The sequence below is a fragment of the Mustelus asterias genome, chromosome 25 (assembly GCF_964213995.1).
Source record: "Mustelus asterias chromosome 25, sMusAst1.hap1.1, whole genome shotgun sequence".
NCBI classification, from domain to species: domain Eukaryota; kingdom Metazoa; phylum Chordata; class Chondrichthyes; order Carcharhiniformes; family Triakidae; genus Mustelus; species Mustelus asterias.
The window spans coordinates 19,212,883-19,231,589 of NC_135825.1; the positions used below are offsets into that span (position 1 = coordinate 19,212,883).

The 18,707-nt window shown below is 37.4% G+C and overlaps 1 protein-coding gene across 2 annotated transcripts in view; it reads left to right on the forward strand.

Moving 5' to 3' along the window:
• The window catches only part of LOC144511838 (ras association domain-containing protein 5-like), a 130,413-nt gene that overhangs the window by 54,228 nt on the left and 57,478 nt on the right, over positions 1–18,707 (forward strand). The window contains exon 1 of one of the 2 annotated variants that reach the window (XM_078242206.1): positions 3,794–4,330. The exons of the other annotated variant lie outside the window; for it this stretch is intronic. Within the exon in view, the coding sequence (XP_078098332.1) occupies positions 4,229–4,330 (102 nt within the window). The 5' untranslated portion in view covers positions 3,794–4,228. Of the gene's footprint in view, positions 1–3,793; positions 4,331–18,707 lie in introns of those variants that run through there. 2 annotated transcript variants of the gene reach the window in all.

The following is an 18,707-nucleotide window of genomic DNA, read 5'->3' on the forward strand; positions in this document are numbered from 1 at the left end:
CTTTATCTGAAACCAAGTGTTTTCTCTTCTTTAAAAACAAGTTGTTTATATATTTTTATTTTAATCCAGAGGTAGTTAATTGTAGAGTTATGATTAAATACAGTGCTGAAGCTTCTATGATTTTGTTGCTGAAATACATTTTGAATGTAAAGAACAATTAACTAGATTGATTTGGATAATGATTATTGCAACTTGCTAAAAATTCAGATTTAAAATTTCCTATGGATACAATTATTTCAACTTGGAATGAGCAGAGAAGATCAATGTGGGTATTTGTGCTCCAGTTAATCAGTTGCAATTTTAAAAGAAGTGAATCATAGAATTTCTATCGTGCAGAAGGAGGCCACCAAAAAATTCTTACTTAGAATGTACTGAATTCTTAGTAAGGGGGTTAAATAGGGAACCAAAATAGTTAAGAACAAACGGAACAAATCTTGTATTTTGAATTTACAAGGTAACAGTGCAGAGGCAAACTGTCGTTCTGCCACAATTTGCATTGCACTATAGGACAAAAATTCTAATTACTGCATTTTCTAGTAAATAAGTTTTCATTGATACAATATTTTCATTGATATACCAATGAAAATAACTTCTTTTTGTTGTTAAGCTGTAGAATAAAATAAATGATGTGGAGATGCCGTATAGTTGTTTCAGTGATTCCTCACCATGACTCCAAAGGAAGAAAATGTCATCGATGTATCTAGTGTATAGCATCGGTTGAAGGTCCTGTGCGGTGAAGAAGTCTTGTTTGAACCTGTGCATGAAGATGTTGGCATATTGAGGTGCGAATTTTGTCCCCCACCCTCCACCCACATTGTCTGTGCATTTAAGACCTGGCTGGCTGTAGAGATTTGCATTCTAATCAGTATTCTGTAATTTGATTTCTGTGTCTGTGCCCTGTTTGAGAACAGAGACCACTCCATCTGACGAAGGAGCATTGCTCCGAAAGCTTATGGTATTTGCTACCAAATAAACCTGTTGGACTTTAACCTGGTGTTGTGAGACTTCTTACTGTGAATAAAATAAATGCAGCCAATTCCTCAATAGCGATACAATATAATTTAATAATAACAGAAAACTCTTGAAATAGTCAACAGGCCAGACAGGACATGTGGAGAAAGAAGACTTTTCATTTCAAGTTGAAAACCTTTTGTCCGAACAATTTTTGTTTTTAATGCAAAAATTATTCTAAATCATTCGCATTAGTTCCACTAAAATGGATATCTCATTTGTGAATATTTCTGATCTAAGTAATTGGAACTTTTAAAGCTAAATAATTTTAACTCTACCAACATAATATTTCTTAATCCTACCTAGAATGCCAAGCCAAAGCTATATTTCTGGATAAATACTTTTGTTAAAATCAATGATATTCACCAAAATAAATTGCTTCCAAATATAAAATGCATTTTCACTTCAGACAAAATAATAAAACATTGGTTAAATTGAATATACAAAACCACTTATTATGGTCCAACTTTTGAGTCAAAATGCATTTAGATATCCTGTTTGTTATCCATATATCAGACACCATACTGAATCATTTGTAAAGGCAAAGTGGTGCTATCTTACCATGGTAGCCACTAAGTGTATAATGAGTTGCCTTTAAAATAGTAAAGGTTTAGAAGAATTTGAGATTTTATTTGAATACGATATACGGTGGCACAGTGGTTAGCACTGCTGCCTCTCAGCCCCAGGGACTTGGGTTCAATTCCAGCCTCAGGTCACTGTCTGTGTGGAGTTTGCACGTTCTCCCTGTGTCAGTGTAGGTTTCCTCCGGGTGCTCTGGTTTACTCCCACATTCCAAAGATGTGTTGGTTAGGTTGATTGGCCATGCTAAATTGCTCCTTAGTGTCAGGGGACTAGCAGTGTAAATATGTGAGGTTACGGGAATAGGGCCTGGGTGGGATTGTGGTCGGTGCAGACTTGAGGGGCCGAATGGCCTCCTTCTACACTATAGGGATTCTAGGATAATAGTCCTCAAAAATGTTAAATATATTCCCCCAACACCCTCACCCCCACCATTTGTATGCCGGGGAATCTGATTCGTACATCTACAAAGATTGATCTATAGTTTTCATGTTATTTTATTACTTTTTCCTATGTATTTTATACCCTCTGCTCTTCAAGTCATTGCTTCTCTTGGTATGGTACTACAGATGCCTGGCTCCTTTGATAACTCACCTAGGTGACATTCGATATGAGCTAATCATTTATAAATTTATAACGACAAAGCTGCATTCTCTATCATGAATTAAAATCCACACAAATGCCCTGCTATCAGAGGTTGTTTTCTTCCCCCCCCCCCTCTATGTCCTAAGGGTTTCGGGGCTAATACAGCACCCATAACTGATGGCAGATAATAGTATGGACCTGGGTAAAATATGGTTCAGATAGTTGATAAACTCATTAAACCATTGAGTTAACTTGATTGCATGTTTAATCCCTGGCTTAGTATGACAGCTGACTTCTGAGACTTTCTAAGTGAATATTGTGGGCTCATGTCCCAGCAAAGATTTGATCATATAATCTCTAGACTGATTTTTCACTTCAATACTTGACTGAGGGTGTGCTATACATCAAAGGTGCCATCTTTCTGGTGAGATGTCAAACTGAGCATGTTTTTGGTGAAAGTAAGAGGTCTTCTGGCGTCCAAATCAACATTCATCCCTCAAAGCGACTAAAGCATTATCTAGTCCCTTGTCATTATCATTGTTTGAGTCCTTGCAATCGTGACTACTCTTCAATTGCACTTCGTTGGCTATGAAGTGCTTGGAATTTCCTGAGGATACAAAAGATGCTATGCAATTGCAGTGTTCTTTCACTCAAAAATGCATTAAAAGTCAGTGGTCATCACTTCATAATGGAATTTAAGGGACATATGGCTCTATAATTAAGAATGTTACAAATGTAAGCGGGAGTCAGCCATTTCGATTCTTACACCCACTCAGCTGAAGGGTAGACTGGAGTTTAACTTTTTTGTCACCGAATTTATTCTTAATTTAAAGGGATTTAAACTATTTAAGAAGGATTATCTATAACAGGATTTGGTAATAAAAACACTTTCAACAACCCCAAAAATAACGCCTTTGAAGGTTTTTTTGGTTTTTTTACTTTAAGATTGGCAGACATACGGAAAATGTTCTAGAAGGACTATTAAATTAGAGTTTTTGGAAAGATAAACTCCCTGGTATAATTTTATTATGCATCAAATGCAACTCTATAGGCTAAATTCACATAGTAATAGATGCAATTTATATTTTTACTTTATTTTAATGTGCCAAGTATTTTAGTCAGTGATGCAACATACATCATTGTGTCATGTTTAGAAATTTTGCAAGACATTTCACTAGATGAGCTTGCCTACTTCTTATAAACCCATATAGCTTGTATTCACACATATTGCAATTATATGACAATCATATTACATGTGTAAAATGTTGGACCATTAATGGGTTAGGCTTTTTAAGTCTAACTTGGGAATTAACCTACACTTGGATTCATGAAATATCGCTGATAGTGTAATCTGAAATAGAATTGAAGTGGAATACGAGTATTTAAATATTGTCTGTTTTCTTTAAAGAAGTGATGGCTGTTTACAAATGCAATGTCATATGCATTGAGATTTTCAGGTCACTTAAAATGGCTGTAATAAATCAACATGTATGTGTGAACTTAGTATTTCAAATCATGAGCAGGAAGTGGCTTTGCTTTGTTGAAACACATAGAAGTAGAAGGCAGGAAGGAGCTGACCTCACTTTGCTCATGTATGCATGCAGATAGCTGATTAGCCACAGATGGTGTGCAGAATAGCAGCCAACAGCTCCACAGCTAGGCTGTCAACTACACCGTGTTAAACCGGCTGCCAGCAGTGACTTTCTATATGGCAATGAAAGATAGATACACAGCCCATGTGTAAATACAGTAATTTGGTGACAGAGGTGAAGACGTGAAAGCACAGAGGATTAAGTTGTTAAACATTAACAGCAACTGAAGTAAAAGCAAACAGCTGCAGCTAATCCAGGAATAGTGAAGACTGCGTATATGTGTTGTATGATGCCCTTTTCCTGCCTTATGCAAGGCAACTCCTGTCTGCATTGGGAAATCACAGTACAGTGGTCCTGTGTTCTAAGCTCTCGGGTTTGTTAAATAGTGCACTAAATCCTCTAGGATATTCTAATGATTTTTGACCACCAAATTAAGTCATTGGGTGACGTGGAATATCAGTATGAGCAGTGGATATTGCAGCCTTGATGAAGACTTGGAAGACTGTTTCTTTACTGCTAAGACTTCATTCTTCAGGAAACCTCAGAACAAGCTCTTAGAAAAGGTAACTTTATTGATAAATGAAATTAAGTGCTGTGTTGACTGAAGTCAGCAAGTCCATTCTTTGTTTATTATAACTTTATAATTAGTCAATTGTTATTAATATTGAAAGAAAGATGGGAACCACTACTTGACAGTAACTGGCTACAAAAAGGACACCAGAAATTGGTCTGCTTTAACCAGTATGTTACAAAATTACACAATGAAAAAGCCAAATTTTTGAGATTCAATTTGATGCTTTCTTCATTCGTATGGCAAATCAGCCTATCTATAATGCAAGAATCTACTCCAAATATTCTGTCAATCATTTGTCGTATTTTAATAACAGTAGTGTCCAATGGTTACAATTAAATTTCTAATAAACATATAGAAATATAATTTAACTTTTTTTCACATAGAATTAAATGTGTCAAATTAATAAGCTGAGAAATAGTTTGCTTTACAGCAGATTCAATTATTAAAAAAACAACTTGCATTTATTTTGAGGCTTTCGTGAGGGTTGTCCCATGTATTTTTAAAGCCAGTGGAATACTTTTTGAAGTGTAGTGACTTGTAGTGTAGGAAACGTGGCACCCAATTTGCACCGAGCAAACTCCCTCAAACAGCAGTGTGGTAGTGACCAACTAAACATTTTTTGTGTGATTAAAATATTGACCATAATATCACAGGATAAATCCTCTGCTGTTCAAAATAATGCAATAGGATTTTTAGGCTTTTTTGAAAAAGCAGACAGAAGTCTTTTTAACGTCTTATCAAAATGTTTGCATCTCCGACACCGCACCATGGCCTCGAGTGTCAGCCTAGACTTTTGTGCTCAAGTCTCTTGAGTGGGACTTAAGCCCACAACCTTTTGACTTGGGCAAGACTGCAACCATTTGAGCCATGGTTGATGTTAAAAATATATATAGAGCTTCATTAATAATTAAAATTTACAGAAACTATTTGAAGGTTTGGCAATTTGATTAAAATACTGATTGCTTTCACTGCCTCCCACACTTGCACATTAAACTTGTATTTGTTTTTCATATGAATTATTTGACTTTTAGCAGGCTACTTGCACATTTACGACGAAATAATATTGGCTGTCAAATGTAATTTTAATTTTTTTTAAAGAAGCAATGCTAAATTTCAGGAAAATGTTGTGTTTTTCTAATTCTAATCAAGAAGATTGCTTACAACTGAGTGAGATTTATTTAATTTTCCGCAGTCCTTTCTCCAACAAAGTAAATTTATTGTATATTTTCTACCTTAAAAGTAACAATGGGACCACCTCTAGTTAATAAGCGATTATACAGCACGAATTAGTAAGGTTAGCAGCACATTATGGATTGCAGTCCCTGTATCTAGTGTAAACTTTGATCTCATAGTGAAACAGATACTACTCTTAATGTCGAGAAAAACACTTGCCTTTATGGATAATATATCGTAATTTTTTTACCTTTTTTTAAAATGATTTTTTTGTTTGCTTTGCTGTCTGGGCTTCCACCCCTCAATACCCCCAACATCACAGCAGTAGTCCTGAAGCTGCTTACTTCTGCATTTCTAATGTGTTTTAACAACATTTTTGTGTTAAGAAAATGGGCATTGTGACTGGTCACTAATCTATTTAAATATCCAGAGAAGAAGGTTAAAATAAATGATACTGAAAAGTCAAACTAAGAAAGGAATATTTGAGACTTTTGAGCATAAGCCATATACCTTTGTAAAATAAATGACGTTTCAACTCTCACATTCAGAAACAAAATTATGCCTTAACAATGAAGTTAGCAACTGCCATTTATTCAAATAGTCTGTGTAAAATCGATTCGAGCATTACTACACGTTTTGCAAGTTCAGTATTCTGGATATTTTAATGTTGGTAAACTATTTTTTTATTGCGACTCCATGAACCTATGTGCTTTCCATAGCAGATAAAATTTACTGAGAGTCCAAGGTAGATGTTCACCATCTGCCCAAAGAATGGGGACCGAGGGATCTTATTCATGTTTTAAGAATTGGTGGTCACAAGCATTTGGACTTTTTTCGGATTTAGATTTTGGCTGTTCTTCCTGCTTTTTAAAATTTAGCTGGTTTTGATCAGACTTCGATGCTTTTTTATTTGAACAGTGAACATAAAAGTGGCCTATAGATTTGTGATATTGATTTTTTTTATAGTTGGGTTTCAGGGGATGCTTGTCACAACATCCTGTTATTCCTCTTGCCTAAAAGAAGCCATCAAAATTATCTGAACCATGTTTGATTCAGATTTAGAAATAATTTAAAAAGTTATTTGTTATTCCTATCATTACTGGATCAAAAGTTTCAAATTAAATAGTACATGTTATGTCATGTCAATGCTCTTATTGTATTGAGATATTTTGGCAGATGCTTTCCCAGGTTTATTCAAAAGAGATGATTGAAGTGGGTCACCTTAACAAAAATATTTAGTTTAGCAGTAGGTAAATTGCATTTTTTTTTGCTGAAGCATATATGGTTTAAACAGTACATCCACTGTGCTAAATTTGAGGTGCTGTTTTTGTCAATCAGCCTGTCCTTGACAGGAACTGAGCTTGCCTGTAAACTCTGACCACACCCTTCTTCATAAGAATGCATCATGTTCGTGAGAACAAAAATGTTGAAGGTTTCCTTCTTGAATAGATGGAGCTGGCCTTACTTACACCCGCACACTTCATTCATTTAAGAGTTGATGTTTGAGTGATATAACTTGGATCATTTGGTGCAGAGAGGCTTGTATGTTTCAAAGCACACTCTTGAGAGTGTCACAATGTTCTGTAATATCAGAACACCTTTCAATTTTTACATTCCAAGTGTTCTTTGGAAGGTAGAACATTTTATTCTTATCTATTTAATGCAAAACGAACAGCAGCCATAAAGGTCAAGCGACAAGGATTCATTTAGTGACGGAAGCATAGGCAAGGATAATTAACATTTTTATTGCTTGTGGAATTCTCTTCCTTACACTGCAAAATATTTATAAACTAGGAAATGGATGCAAGTGCAAAGTAAAAGTCCATGCTATGTTTGAAAATTGCAGTTTAAATGAAAATTAACATTTTGGAAAAATTAGAAAGTATGGTTAAAAATTATAATAGAATTGTTAATGTTTTCACAAAGTTAATGAGGATAGAATATTAATGAATACCTTTTATAAAAATTGTAAATGAATATTTATTACAGTCTATAATTCTGTTCTTCAATCACTGAAGTAATAATTCAACTTTGTATACTATTGTCAGGAATAATTAATGTGCACGGAGGTTATTTGACAGCATTAATGCTACATTCATTTAATTTCAACTTGGTGTTGCCCACTTTTTAAAATTTTAGAAACAATAATGCAGCCTGCCAATGCACAATTGGCTAGCATTAATCTTTTAAATTTAGTAGTGATGTGCTATGCATCTTAAGGGTTGTTTTAAAAAAAATTAAATAAGCCGGTCTCATTGTCCACTGTCACATTCCTGCAAATCAGTTATGGCATCGGTGTTTAAAACAACCAAAGTAAACATCTCAATCACAGGTTTCACAGAATTCTTTTTTATCAAAGGAAATATAGTGAAAACTGCAAAGAGGATTGTTCATACTGACATGCTGGTGAAAAGTCAAATGAAACTGTAGCACTTGATCTTTGAAGCACATGAATTCAATTTTAATAGAGTACAGAGCTTGAATTATGATCATTTTCCCACAAATGCAGGGTACAAAGTATTGGGTGCTTGATCCATTAGTTTATGTGGCAGACTGCACGTGCAATTTTACAATGAGCTGTAAAATATGTATTTAATTTTAACAGAATATTTACGGCTGTATTATCTCTGAATATTCCTGGTTTCCAGATGATTCCAACTATATATTGGCGCTAGTTGTGCAGTACCACAACAACCCATTTGGTGACTGTAGCTCAGATAACAGTTATTAAAACAACAATTTTGCCCCAGTGCACAGTTAAGTAGGACAGGAAGTTAATTTGTTTCAAGACTCGTATTTTAGCTGTTTGACAAAAATAGCCCGGTTTGAGGTAATTATTCTTGCCGAATCTCCCTGATTTTTATTGACAATTACCTTTTTTTTGTCTATCTCACTGCTTTTAAAGAGTGTTAATTTTAACAGGTTGCAATATTGTCTTTTTGATGCAAAACCCCCACTACCTCTTTCTAATCAGATTATAAGTACTTTAGGCATTTATGATTGCATAAAATGCAACTATTTAATATAGTTGATCTTTATGCTTATTTCTATTGGCACAGTAAGAAGTCTCACAACACCAGGTTAAAGCCCAACAGGTTTATTTGGTAGCATGAGCTTTCAGAGTGCTGCCCCTTCAAGGTGAGTGGAGGATTTAGTTCACAAACAGGGCACATATAGACAGACAATCAGTTACAAGATAATGGTTGGAATGCAAGTCTTAACAGATGATCAAGTCTTTACAGGTACAGATAATGCGAGTGGAGAGAGGGTTAAGTACAGGTTAAAGAGGTGTGACTTGTCTCCAACCAAGACAGTTAGTGAGATTTTGCAAGCCCAGGCAAGTCGTGGGGGTTACAGATAATGTGACATGAACCCAAGATCCCAGTTGAGGCCGTCCTCATGTGTGCGGAACTTGGCACAAGTCCAACCTGTTGGACTTTAACCTGGTGTTGTGAGACTTCTTACTGTGCCACCCCAGTCCAACGTCACATCTCCACATTATTTCTATTGGATTATTTTATACAAACTGCGTATAGTCTCATTTATGCAGGATGGTACTGGAGAGCTTGCAAACTGATGTAGCGTAATTTTGATTTTGGGGCTAAGGAGTCATCATTAAAGCTTCCGTTTCAATAATTTCCCATTTTGCCTGCTGAAATCTGAACATTATCAGATTTCTGTTTGATATCATATTATAAGTCCTAATCTGCTCTTATCCTGATATATTTGAAAACCTCCAACCTCCTTCACAGTTGGTGATGCTGCAGTGAATGAAGTTTTGGCTGAGCATCAAATTCTTTGTTCTTGATGGCAGTGGTTGGGTGTGGATGCGATTGGAGAATCCTGTTCAATGTCTGATATACTTCATTATCAGGAAGCAAAATGGAAAAAAGGTTAATTGCAGTGGAATGGCATTTCTTCACTTGTATAACTGTAATTTGGAACATGCCCAAAGAATGTTACTATTCACACATGAGTTTGCAAAAGGATTTCCAATTTTACAGAGGTTTAAATGGAATCATGTCGTACAATGGGTTCGATACTGGCCTTTCACTTCTGGAAACTGGGTTCATGTAGGGTGAACATTTCTTCTGTTGGTGCAAATCCATTATATATATGATCCTATCTCAGTCTAAGTCTAATTTCCAGTGGATTGGAGCCCATAGCGCAATACTGTGGTTGGAATTCTCCCAATCTGAGAAGTGATGTGGCGGTGGTTGGAAACATGGGAGTGTTTCCCGCTGCAGCAGCCAGCGGGAAAACACACCAAATCTTCTGGCCCAAACCTATTAATTATGCACCTGGGTGTTTCACGCATTACTCTGTGGCAGGGCAGGCCTGAAAGGCTTGTCGTATGCCATTGTGTCTGGATGCTATATTGAAAAGATACCCAACATCACGCCACCACTATTACAGAAAGAAGGTGGACCTCCTGAAAATGAAGACTGTGGTCTGAGTGGGTGCACTCTGAGACCACAAGATATCATCTTGACAACGAAGATGGGTATCAAGGAACATTGAGGCTGGCGCCTAATATATAATTGAACAATACCATGCTACACCACTTTAATTAGTTATTGGATTAAGTTTTCCCTTTTATCTTGAGAGTGAGTATCTGCTATAATAGTGTACTACTATTTATTGTGCTGTCATCTTGTACAAGTGCTTACATCAGCAATCCAAAATTAGGGTTAAGTTAGTTACGATATTGATATCCACTCACATCACACGTTTCTTAAAAAAATTAGCATGTCTACTGTAAACAGTCATTTTTTTTGTTTCAAAATATATTCTACTTGCAAGCTAATAGAATTGTTTTTTATTTGTTCATGATATAACAAGGGCGGAACAGTAAGCACTGCTGCTTCACAGTTCCAGGGTTCAATTCCGGCCTTGGGTGACTGCGTGTGTGTGCAGTATGCACATTTTCCCTGTGTCTTGTGTTGGTTTCTTCCGGGTATTCTGTCTTCCTCTCTATGCAAAGATGTGCAAGTTAGGTGGATTGACCGTGCTAAATTGCCCCTTAGTGTCCCAAGATGTGTAGGTTAAATGGATTAGCCCTGGTAAATTTGTGGGGTTACGTGGATAGGATGGAGGAGAGGGCCTGGGTAAGATGCTCTTTTGGAGTGTCGGTGCAGACTCAATGGGCCAAGTGATCTCTTCTGCACTGTAGGGATTCTAGGATTTCTATGAAAATATGAACAAAGAATTTGGATAGCTTTTGCAGCTAGTTCTTTTTTCTACATAACAAAAGTTTGCAACAGAAATTTTCTGTCCCGTTTTTTGCTGTTAAGTTGGTACAATTTTGTACGATTTGTAATATATTAGTCATTTTTGACAATTCAGTATTGCATTGCTATAGAAGACAAGCATGGTATTACCTAGATACAGTAAGGAGTCTAACAACACCAGGGTAAAGTCCAACAGGTTTATTTGGTAGCAAACGCCACTAGCTTTCGGAGCGTTTCGAAAGCTAGTGGCGTTTGCTACCAAATAAACCTGTTGGACTTTAACCTGGTGTTGTTAGACTCCTTACTGTGTTTACCCCAGTCCAATGCCGGCATCCCCACATCATGATTACCTAGATACACAGTAAAACCAGGCCATCTAGCCCAACCTGTCCAAGCTGGTGTTTATGCCCCATTTGAGCCTGATTCCATTTTTTTCTCACTAAATTTACCATTGTAACCATCTATTCTCTTCTCCTTCATTGTTTGTCTAGTTTCCCCTTATGTTATTTACTTCAACCATCCCCTGTGGCAGTGTGTTCTACATTCTCACCACTCTGGGTGAAGAGGCTAGCTTGAATTTTAAGATTGTTCCCCTTTGTTCTGGATTACCTCACCAGAGGAAACAGCTTGTCTGTATCTTGTTTATCAAATCTATTGATTATTTGAAAAACCTCAAATTGAATCACTCCTTCTAAACTCTACAAACTAAGCTTAGTGGAAGTATTTATAAATATGTTCTCACTTTCAATAAGATTTCAGGGACTGGACTTGAGAGCTGTTTTCTGGAATTTGAGAGCCTTATAAATTTGGAGAACAGTTGTTGTCTACCCTAAACAATCCTGTAGTTTCCAAAAATATAGATATGCTATATGTAGTTCCTGCATCAACAGCAGTACTATGAGTAAGTCAGCTTAGAGATACATGTTATTTTACCATTCTTTTTATTCTTTAAAACTATTTTGGAGAAAAAAAACCATAGATTAAAAATGGAGGAGAAGAACGTCAATTTGTAAATGGTTTTTGTACTATTGAGTAGATTTCTCCTTTCATTTTGTCAACTCATGATAAGTAGGAAATGACTGAAATGAGTATAGCTAGCACTTCCACAGTACATCTTTGTTAACTTCCTCTTTAAACTGTTTTTGCGACATTTTGTGGTATATTATTGCAGACATTAGAATCATAGAATCTTACAACACTGAAGGAGAGAATTTGGCCTGTCCTACCTATGCTGGCACCTTGAAGGTACTAGTCCATTAATCCCACTACCCTGGTTTTCCCCATAATGTTGTATTGTTCCTAGCTATCTGCCTATTAATTATTCAACTTTAGTGAACTTACAACTATGGTCACAAAAATAACAGAATTCATTGCCAGTAAGGCAATAATTTTCAGATGCAATTACACCCTCATCTTTGTGTCACTGTAAAAGTTGCAGTACTGCATCATTTTAGGATAGTGTCCCAATCGGATTCCTGGAAGAGTCTACTTCAACTTCATGCCACATGGAAGAGAACTGCAATATTGAATCAAGCTTACTGCAGTTTGTTTTGAAATTGGGTAAACAGCATTTAAAAAAAAAAATCCCAACCTAAATTTTACCAACCACCATGAGGATTGCAGAACATTGATTGTATAGGCATGTGAGAAGATTGGTTAAGGTTTCATACAGCGGCAACAATGATGTACTAAGTTAATTGCTATTTATAAAACATTTTATTGCTGGGAGTTTAAATCAATTAATTGCTTTGATAACATGTCACTGGTTAGCATCTGTACACAACAGACATTCTTCAAGCTGTGCTACAATTGTGATCAGACGTTAAAATGTTTCTTTTGTCAGTTTACTAGTTTGGTAACTAGATTTTAATGGATTCAACAACAACAAATATTCATACAGTAGCTTTTTTATAATGTAGAGAAATATTCCAGGACACTATACAAAGGAAAAGATAATGCAACAAGATATTGAGGTTCAAATCTCAATAGTAAGAATTTTAAATTTTAAGGCATTGTGGGACTGGGAGTCAAATGTAGATCAATGAAGATGTGTATGATGGGTGAACATGATTTGATGTAGGATAGAATATGAAGCATAATCTGTCTGACTTGCATTGGAGTTATCTATTTATCTTCTGATAAATGCTAACTGGATACTGCCTGACTCTGTATTTCCAGGACTTTGATTTTTAATTTCTGGCATCTGAAGTACTTTTTTTTTGTTTAATGTTTAATTCTTTTAAGGATATTTGCAGATTAATTCTAGATTCTATCAATCCTATAATTGATAAGATGGCTGGCAGCCTTGGAGTGGATTGCTTTTGGTAGCTACTTTTATTCCTCACATAGGTTTTTCTAAGCTTTAATTCCAATCTCATCAATCATTTAAAAGGCACCCTAACTTATTTTTAAAAATGTTATTTTTATACCATTTTCAATGCATGTGAAAAGAGGAAGAAGAGCCATGAATTTCCATTTTGAGGTTCAGCCACAAGAAAAAAAATGGTAGCAGATCAGATTGCATGATTTATACTTGAGAATTTATGCAAATCTTTTCCAGGTCAGACTGAAAAACGTAACAACTTTAAATGTGTATTTAACACACATTGTACTACATTGTAGAGCCATTACATTGAACTATATTCATATGAAATGCATGCTGGCAAAATATGGATATCTGGTGTTAGAGCTTGCTAATTGCCTTTTATACGCTTATAGTAGCTTAGAACATTCAGTTAAGTTTCAGTAAAGATTGAGGTTGAAATAAATCTTCAAGTTGTAGATAACGCCAGTTTTAACTGAGTTGTAACTGATGTTATGATCCCAGTTGATGTTATAACTGGATGGGATGATTCCAAAATGGAACCCTGGCTTAAAAGACGATATCTTTTTAATATAAAATATGGAGGAACAGAGTTGCAGAACTATCAATTAGTTTTAACAGCAAGGAAAAGGACTTTTTTTAAACATGAAAAGTTGGATTATTATACAGTGCTCCTTTACTTCCCCCCCCCCCCCTCCCCCCTTTAGGGTGAGATGCTTAAATGAGACATAGCCATGGAAGTTGGATGCCAAGGTGTGACTCTGAGATGATTGTTCCACCACTCCCATGGTGATTTTAAGTAGAGCAAGCAATGGGAAGTAAATATGGGGAAGCTTCCTTAAGTTGGGTGGTACAGTGGTTAGCACTATTGCCTCTGTTCCAGGGACCCAGGTTCGATTTCGACCTTGGTTGACTGTCTGTTCTTCCTGTGTCTGCGTGGGTTTCCTTCCACAGTCCAAATGTTCAGGTTAGGTGGATTGGCTGTGCTAAAATTGCCCCTTAGTGTCCAAGATGCGTAACCTAGGGAGATTAGCAGGGTAAATACATCGAGTTACGAGGATAAGGCCTGGGTAAAGGTACTCTGTTGAAGAGTCGGTGCAGACTCAATAGGCCGAATAGTCTCCTTGGTCCGCTGTCATCACCCCTGAGCCACGCCCTGCCAAGGCCATGATATCGATGTGATCATCCACAACAAGCTCATGGATGGCAAAGGTGTTGCTCACGTTCTGGAGGGAGATGCAGAGAAGGATGATGACCCTGGTGGAGTCCACAGGTTTGGAGCTGGAAGCAGTGAGAGACAGCAAAGAGATTGCAAGATTATCTTGATGATTATGAGGACTAAGTAAATTAAATTCCATTGTTGTTGTATGATATTCTGGAACAATCCAAGACTTTTACTGGTACTTTTAATGATATTTACAGATTTGGCTGCATTATAAGACCATAAGACATAGGAGCGGAAGTAAGGCCATTCGGCCCATCGAGTCCACTCCACCATTCAATCATGGTTGATTTCAACTCCATTTACCCGCTCTCTCCCCATAGCCCTTAATTCCTCGAGAAATCAAGAATTTATCAATTTCTGTCTTGAAGACGCTCAACGTCTCGGCCTCCACAGCCCTCTGTGGCAATGAATTCCACAGACCCACCACTCTCTGGCTGAAGAAATTTCTCCTCATCTCTGTTCTAAAGTGACTCCCTTTTATTCTAAGGCTGTGCCCCCGCGTCCTAGTCTCCCCTGTTAATGGAAACAACTTCCCTACGTCCATCCTATCTAAGCCGTTCATTATCTTGTAAGTTTCTATCAGATCTCCCCTCAACCTCCTAAACTCCAATGAATATAATCCCACGATCCTCAGACGTTCATCGTATGTCAGGCCTACCATTCCTGGGATCATCCGTGTGAATCTCCGCTGGACCCGCTCCAGTGCCAGTATGTCCTTCCTGAGGTGTGGGGCCCAAAATTGCTCACAGTACTCCAAATGGGGCCTAACCAGTGCTTTATAAAGCCTCAGAAGTACATCCCTGCTTTTGTATTCCAAGCCTCTTGAGATAAATGACAACATTACATTTGCTTTCTTAATTACGGACTCAACCTGCAAGTTTACCTTTAGAGAATCCTGGACTAGGACTCCCAAGTCCCTTTGCACTTTAGCATTATGAATTTTGTCACCGTTTAGAAAATAGTCCATGCCTCTATTCTTTTTTCTAAAGTGTACGACCTCGCACTTGCCCACGTTGAATTTCATCAGCCACTTCTTGGACCACTCTCCTAAACTGTCTAAATCTTTCTGCAGCCTCCCCACCTCCTCAATACTACCTGCCCCTCCACCTATCTTTGTATCATCGGCAAACTTGGCCAGAATGCTCCCAGTCCCGTCATCTAGATCGTTAATATATAAAGAGAACAGCTGTGGCCCCAACACTGAACCCTGCGGGACACCACTTGTCACCGGTTGCCATTCTGAGAAAGAACCTTTTATCCCAACTCTCTGCCTTCTGTCTGACAGCCAATCGTCAATCCATGTTAGTACCTTGCCTCGAATACCATGGGCCCTTATTTTACTCAGCAGTCTCCCGTGAGGCACCTTGTCAAAGGCCTTTTGGAAGTCAAGATAGATAACATCCATTGGCTCTCCTTGGTCTAACCTATTTGTTATCTCTTCAAAGAACTCTAACAGGTTTGTCAGGCACGACCTCCCCTTACTAAATCCATGCTGACTTGTCTTAATCCGACCCTGCACTTCCAAGAATTTAGAAATCTCATCCTTAACGATGGATTCTAGAATTTTGCCAACAACTGAGGTTAGGCTAATTGGCCTATAATTTTCCATCTTTTTTCTTGTTCCCTTCTTGAACAGTGGGGTTACAACAGCGATTTTCCAATCCTCTGGGACTTTCCCTGACTCCAGTGACTTTTGAAAGATCATAACTAACGCCTCCACTATTTCTTCAGCTATCTCCTTTAGAACTCTAGGATGTAGCCCATCTGGGCCCGGAGATTTATCAATTTTCAGACCTTTTAGTTTCTCTAGCACTTTCTCCTTTGTGATGGCAACCATATTCAACTCTGCCCCCTGACTTTCCTGAATTGTTGGGATATTACTCATGTCTTCTACTGTGAAGACTGACGCAAAGTACTTATTAAGTTCCTCAGCTATTTCCTTGTCTCCCATCACTAGATTACCAGCGTCATTTTGGAGCGGCCCAATGTCTACTTTTGCCTCCCGTTTGTTTTTAATGTATTTAAAGAAACTTTTACTATCATTCCTAATGTTACTGGCTAGCCTACCTTCATATTTGATCCTCTCCTTCCTTATTTCTCTCTTTGTTATCCTCTGTTTGTTTTTATAGCCTTCCCAATCTTCTGACTTCCCACTACTCTTTGCCACATTATAGGCTCTCTCTTTTGCCTTGATGCATTCCCTGACTTCCTTTGTCAGCCATGGCTGCCTAATTCCCCCTCTGATAACCTTTCTTTTGTTTGGGATGAACCTCTGCACTGTGTCCTCAATTACTCCCAGAAACTCCTGCCATTGCTGTTCTACTGTCTTTCCCATTAGGCTCTGCTTCCAGTCGATTTTTGTCAGTTCCTCCCTCATGCGCCTGTAATTACCTTTATTTAACTGTAGAACCTTCACATCTGATTCTGCCTTCCTTCTTTCAAATTGCAGACTGAATTCTACCATATTATGATCACTGCTTCCTAAGTGTTCCCTTACTTTAAGATCTTTTATCACGTCTGGCTCATTACATAACACTAAGTCCAGAATAGCCTGTTCCCTCGTGGGCTCCATCACAAGCTGTTCCAGAAAGCCATCCTGTAAACATTCAATGAATTCCCTTTCTTTGGGTCCACTGGCAACATTATTTACCCAGTCCACCTGCATATTGAAATCCCCCATGATCACTGTGACCTTGCAACCACTTATACAACCACTTTTACCCATTTGGATAACACGATTTGTCTGAGGCATTTAATGGCTGGACTCTAAACCAACCTGCCTAACTTCAATTCTCCACTGCAATTTATGCCCAAAAATGTTATTGTTCAACAACATACCTCCGAACTACTCTAGTTTGCAAGTACTTTTGGACCCATATGCTTAACCTTTGGCAATTTGACTTAAGCTATAATGAAGCTTGGAAAACAAAACTGAGTTCACAAGTCATAAATGAACACTTCATGAAAGACCCAACACAAAGATCCCTGTTTTTGATCATCTGTGAAGCTAATGGATAACCTTAAACTGCCTGACAGATGGAAAATTAAAAATTCTCCAATACCTGACTGTGGTCGCTTAGTCATGATGTGGAGATGCCGGCGTTGGACTGGGGTAAACACAGTAAGTAGTTTAACAACACCAGGTTAAAGTCCAACAGGTTTATTTGGTAGCAAAAGCCACACAGTCGCTTAGACCAGACCATGGAACATACAATGACTCGATGCCCAATGCATTTGCACGAAAGAGGCATCACAGCGATATCCTCCACTATTATCTGGCTTAACTACCTAAATGTGAAATTGTAGCTTCTCTGCATCTAAATCATGCGTAAAAAAGATTGCTATTGCGCTTGCAAATGTTGAGCAAATTATTCCAGCAAAGAAAATGGGCATATTTTGGTTAAATGAATATTCCTAGGTAAGCCCCTAGGTTGACATATTACTCTTAAAATGCATCAAAAATTGATTATTTTGAAAAAAAAGTTATAAAATGACTGGTCTTTCTAATATTACTGAATCCGAGAACCTTTGCCTGATCATGAGTCACTTTAAAACAAACCCCATATTGATGAGATGAAAACACGTTTCTCTGCTAAGGCATCTGGATGTGTGAAATGGGTTTGGAATAAGATCACCCCAGTTCCTACTGAGCATATTTTGTATCACAAAGCTGCTGTTAATCAAGCACTAATGGCATAAAATTAACAAATATGTAGTTTGTGTCAGCAGTCATTAAATGAAAATATTAATGTGAAGGAGTTGAATTATTTTTGATTTAATTGCAAGCTCCGTGAAACTCACTCAAGTAGGTGTCATCATGTGGCATAGAGTTCCAGGCAAAGTCAGTTATGTATTGTGTATGCACAGTGCCACTCCAACGTTTTGGAACACAAGTATCAGTGAGTATAATAACATAGTCAAAAAGAGTGAACCGTTGATATTTACTGAGCTAACTATATGCTTTGTTCATAGCCTTGATTTGCACAATAGGATGTTTTCAAAATGGTGGCTAAATTAAGCATTCTGCCATTTTCAACCTGTATTTAAATTGCTAGAGCTGTGGTTGTTTAAATTGCCACATTAAAAATAAATATTAAAAGTCTGTATCAGTGGGGTGCTCAGATTATTAATACTAATATCTATAACACAAGGAGATTGTACTATATCAAGAAATAACATCTGAGCAGTATTTACTGGTCTAGATGTATCGAGGGGGAGAAAATGAGAGAGTAGTGGATACGTGGAATGAGGTGGTAAAGTCTGATTTGGTGAACACTGCAGGCCCCAACTGCAGAATGAGATTATAGTCAGAGTTATGTGAGCGTTGTGAATTAGTGTGTCTTGATTTTGACAGTGACAGCTCCTTTGTACACAATTTGTTTCTTAATTTATATCTGCATTATGGTTGTCTTAC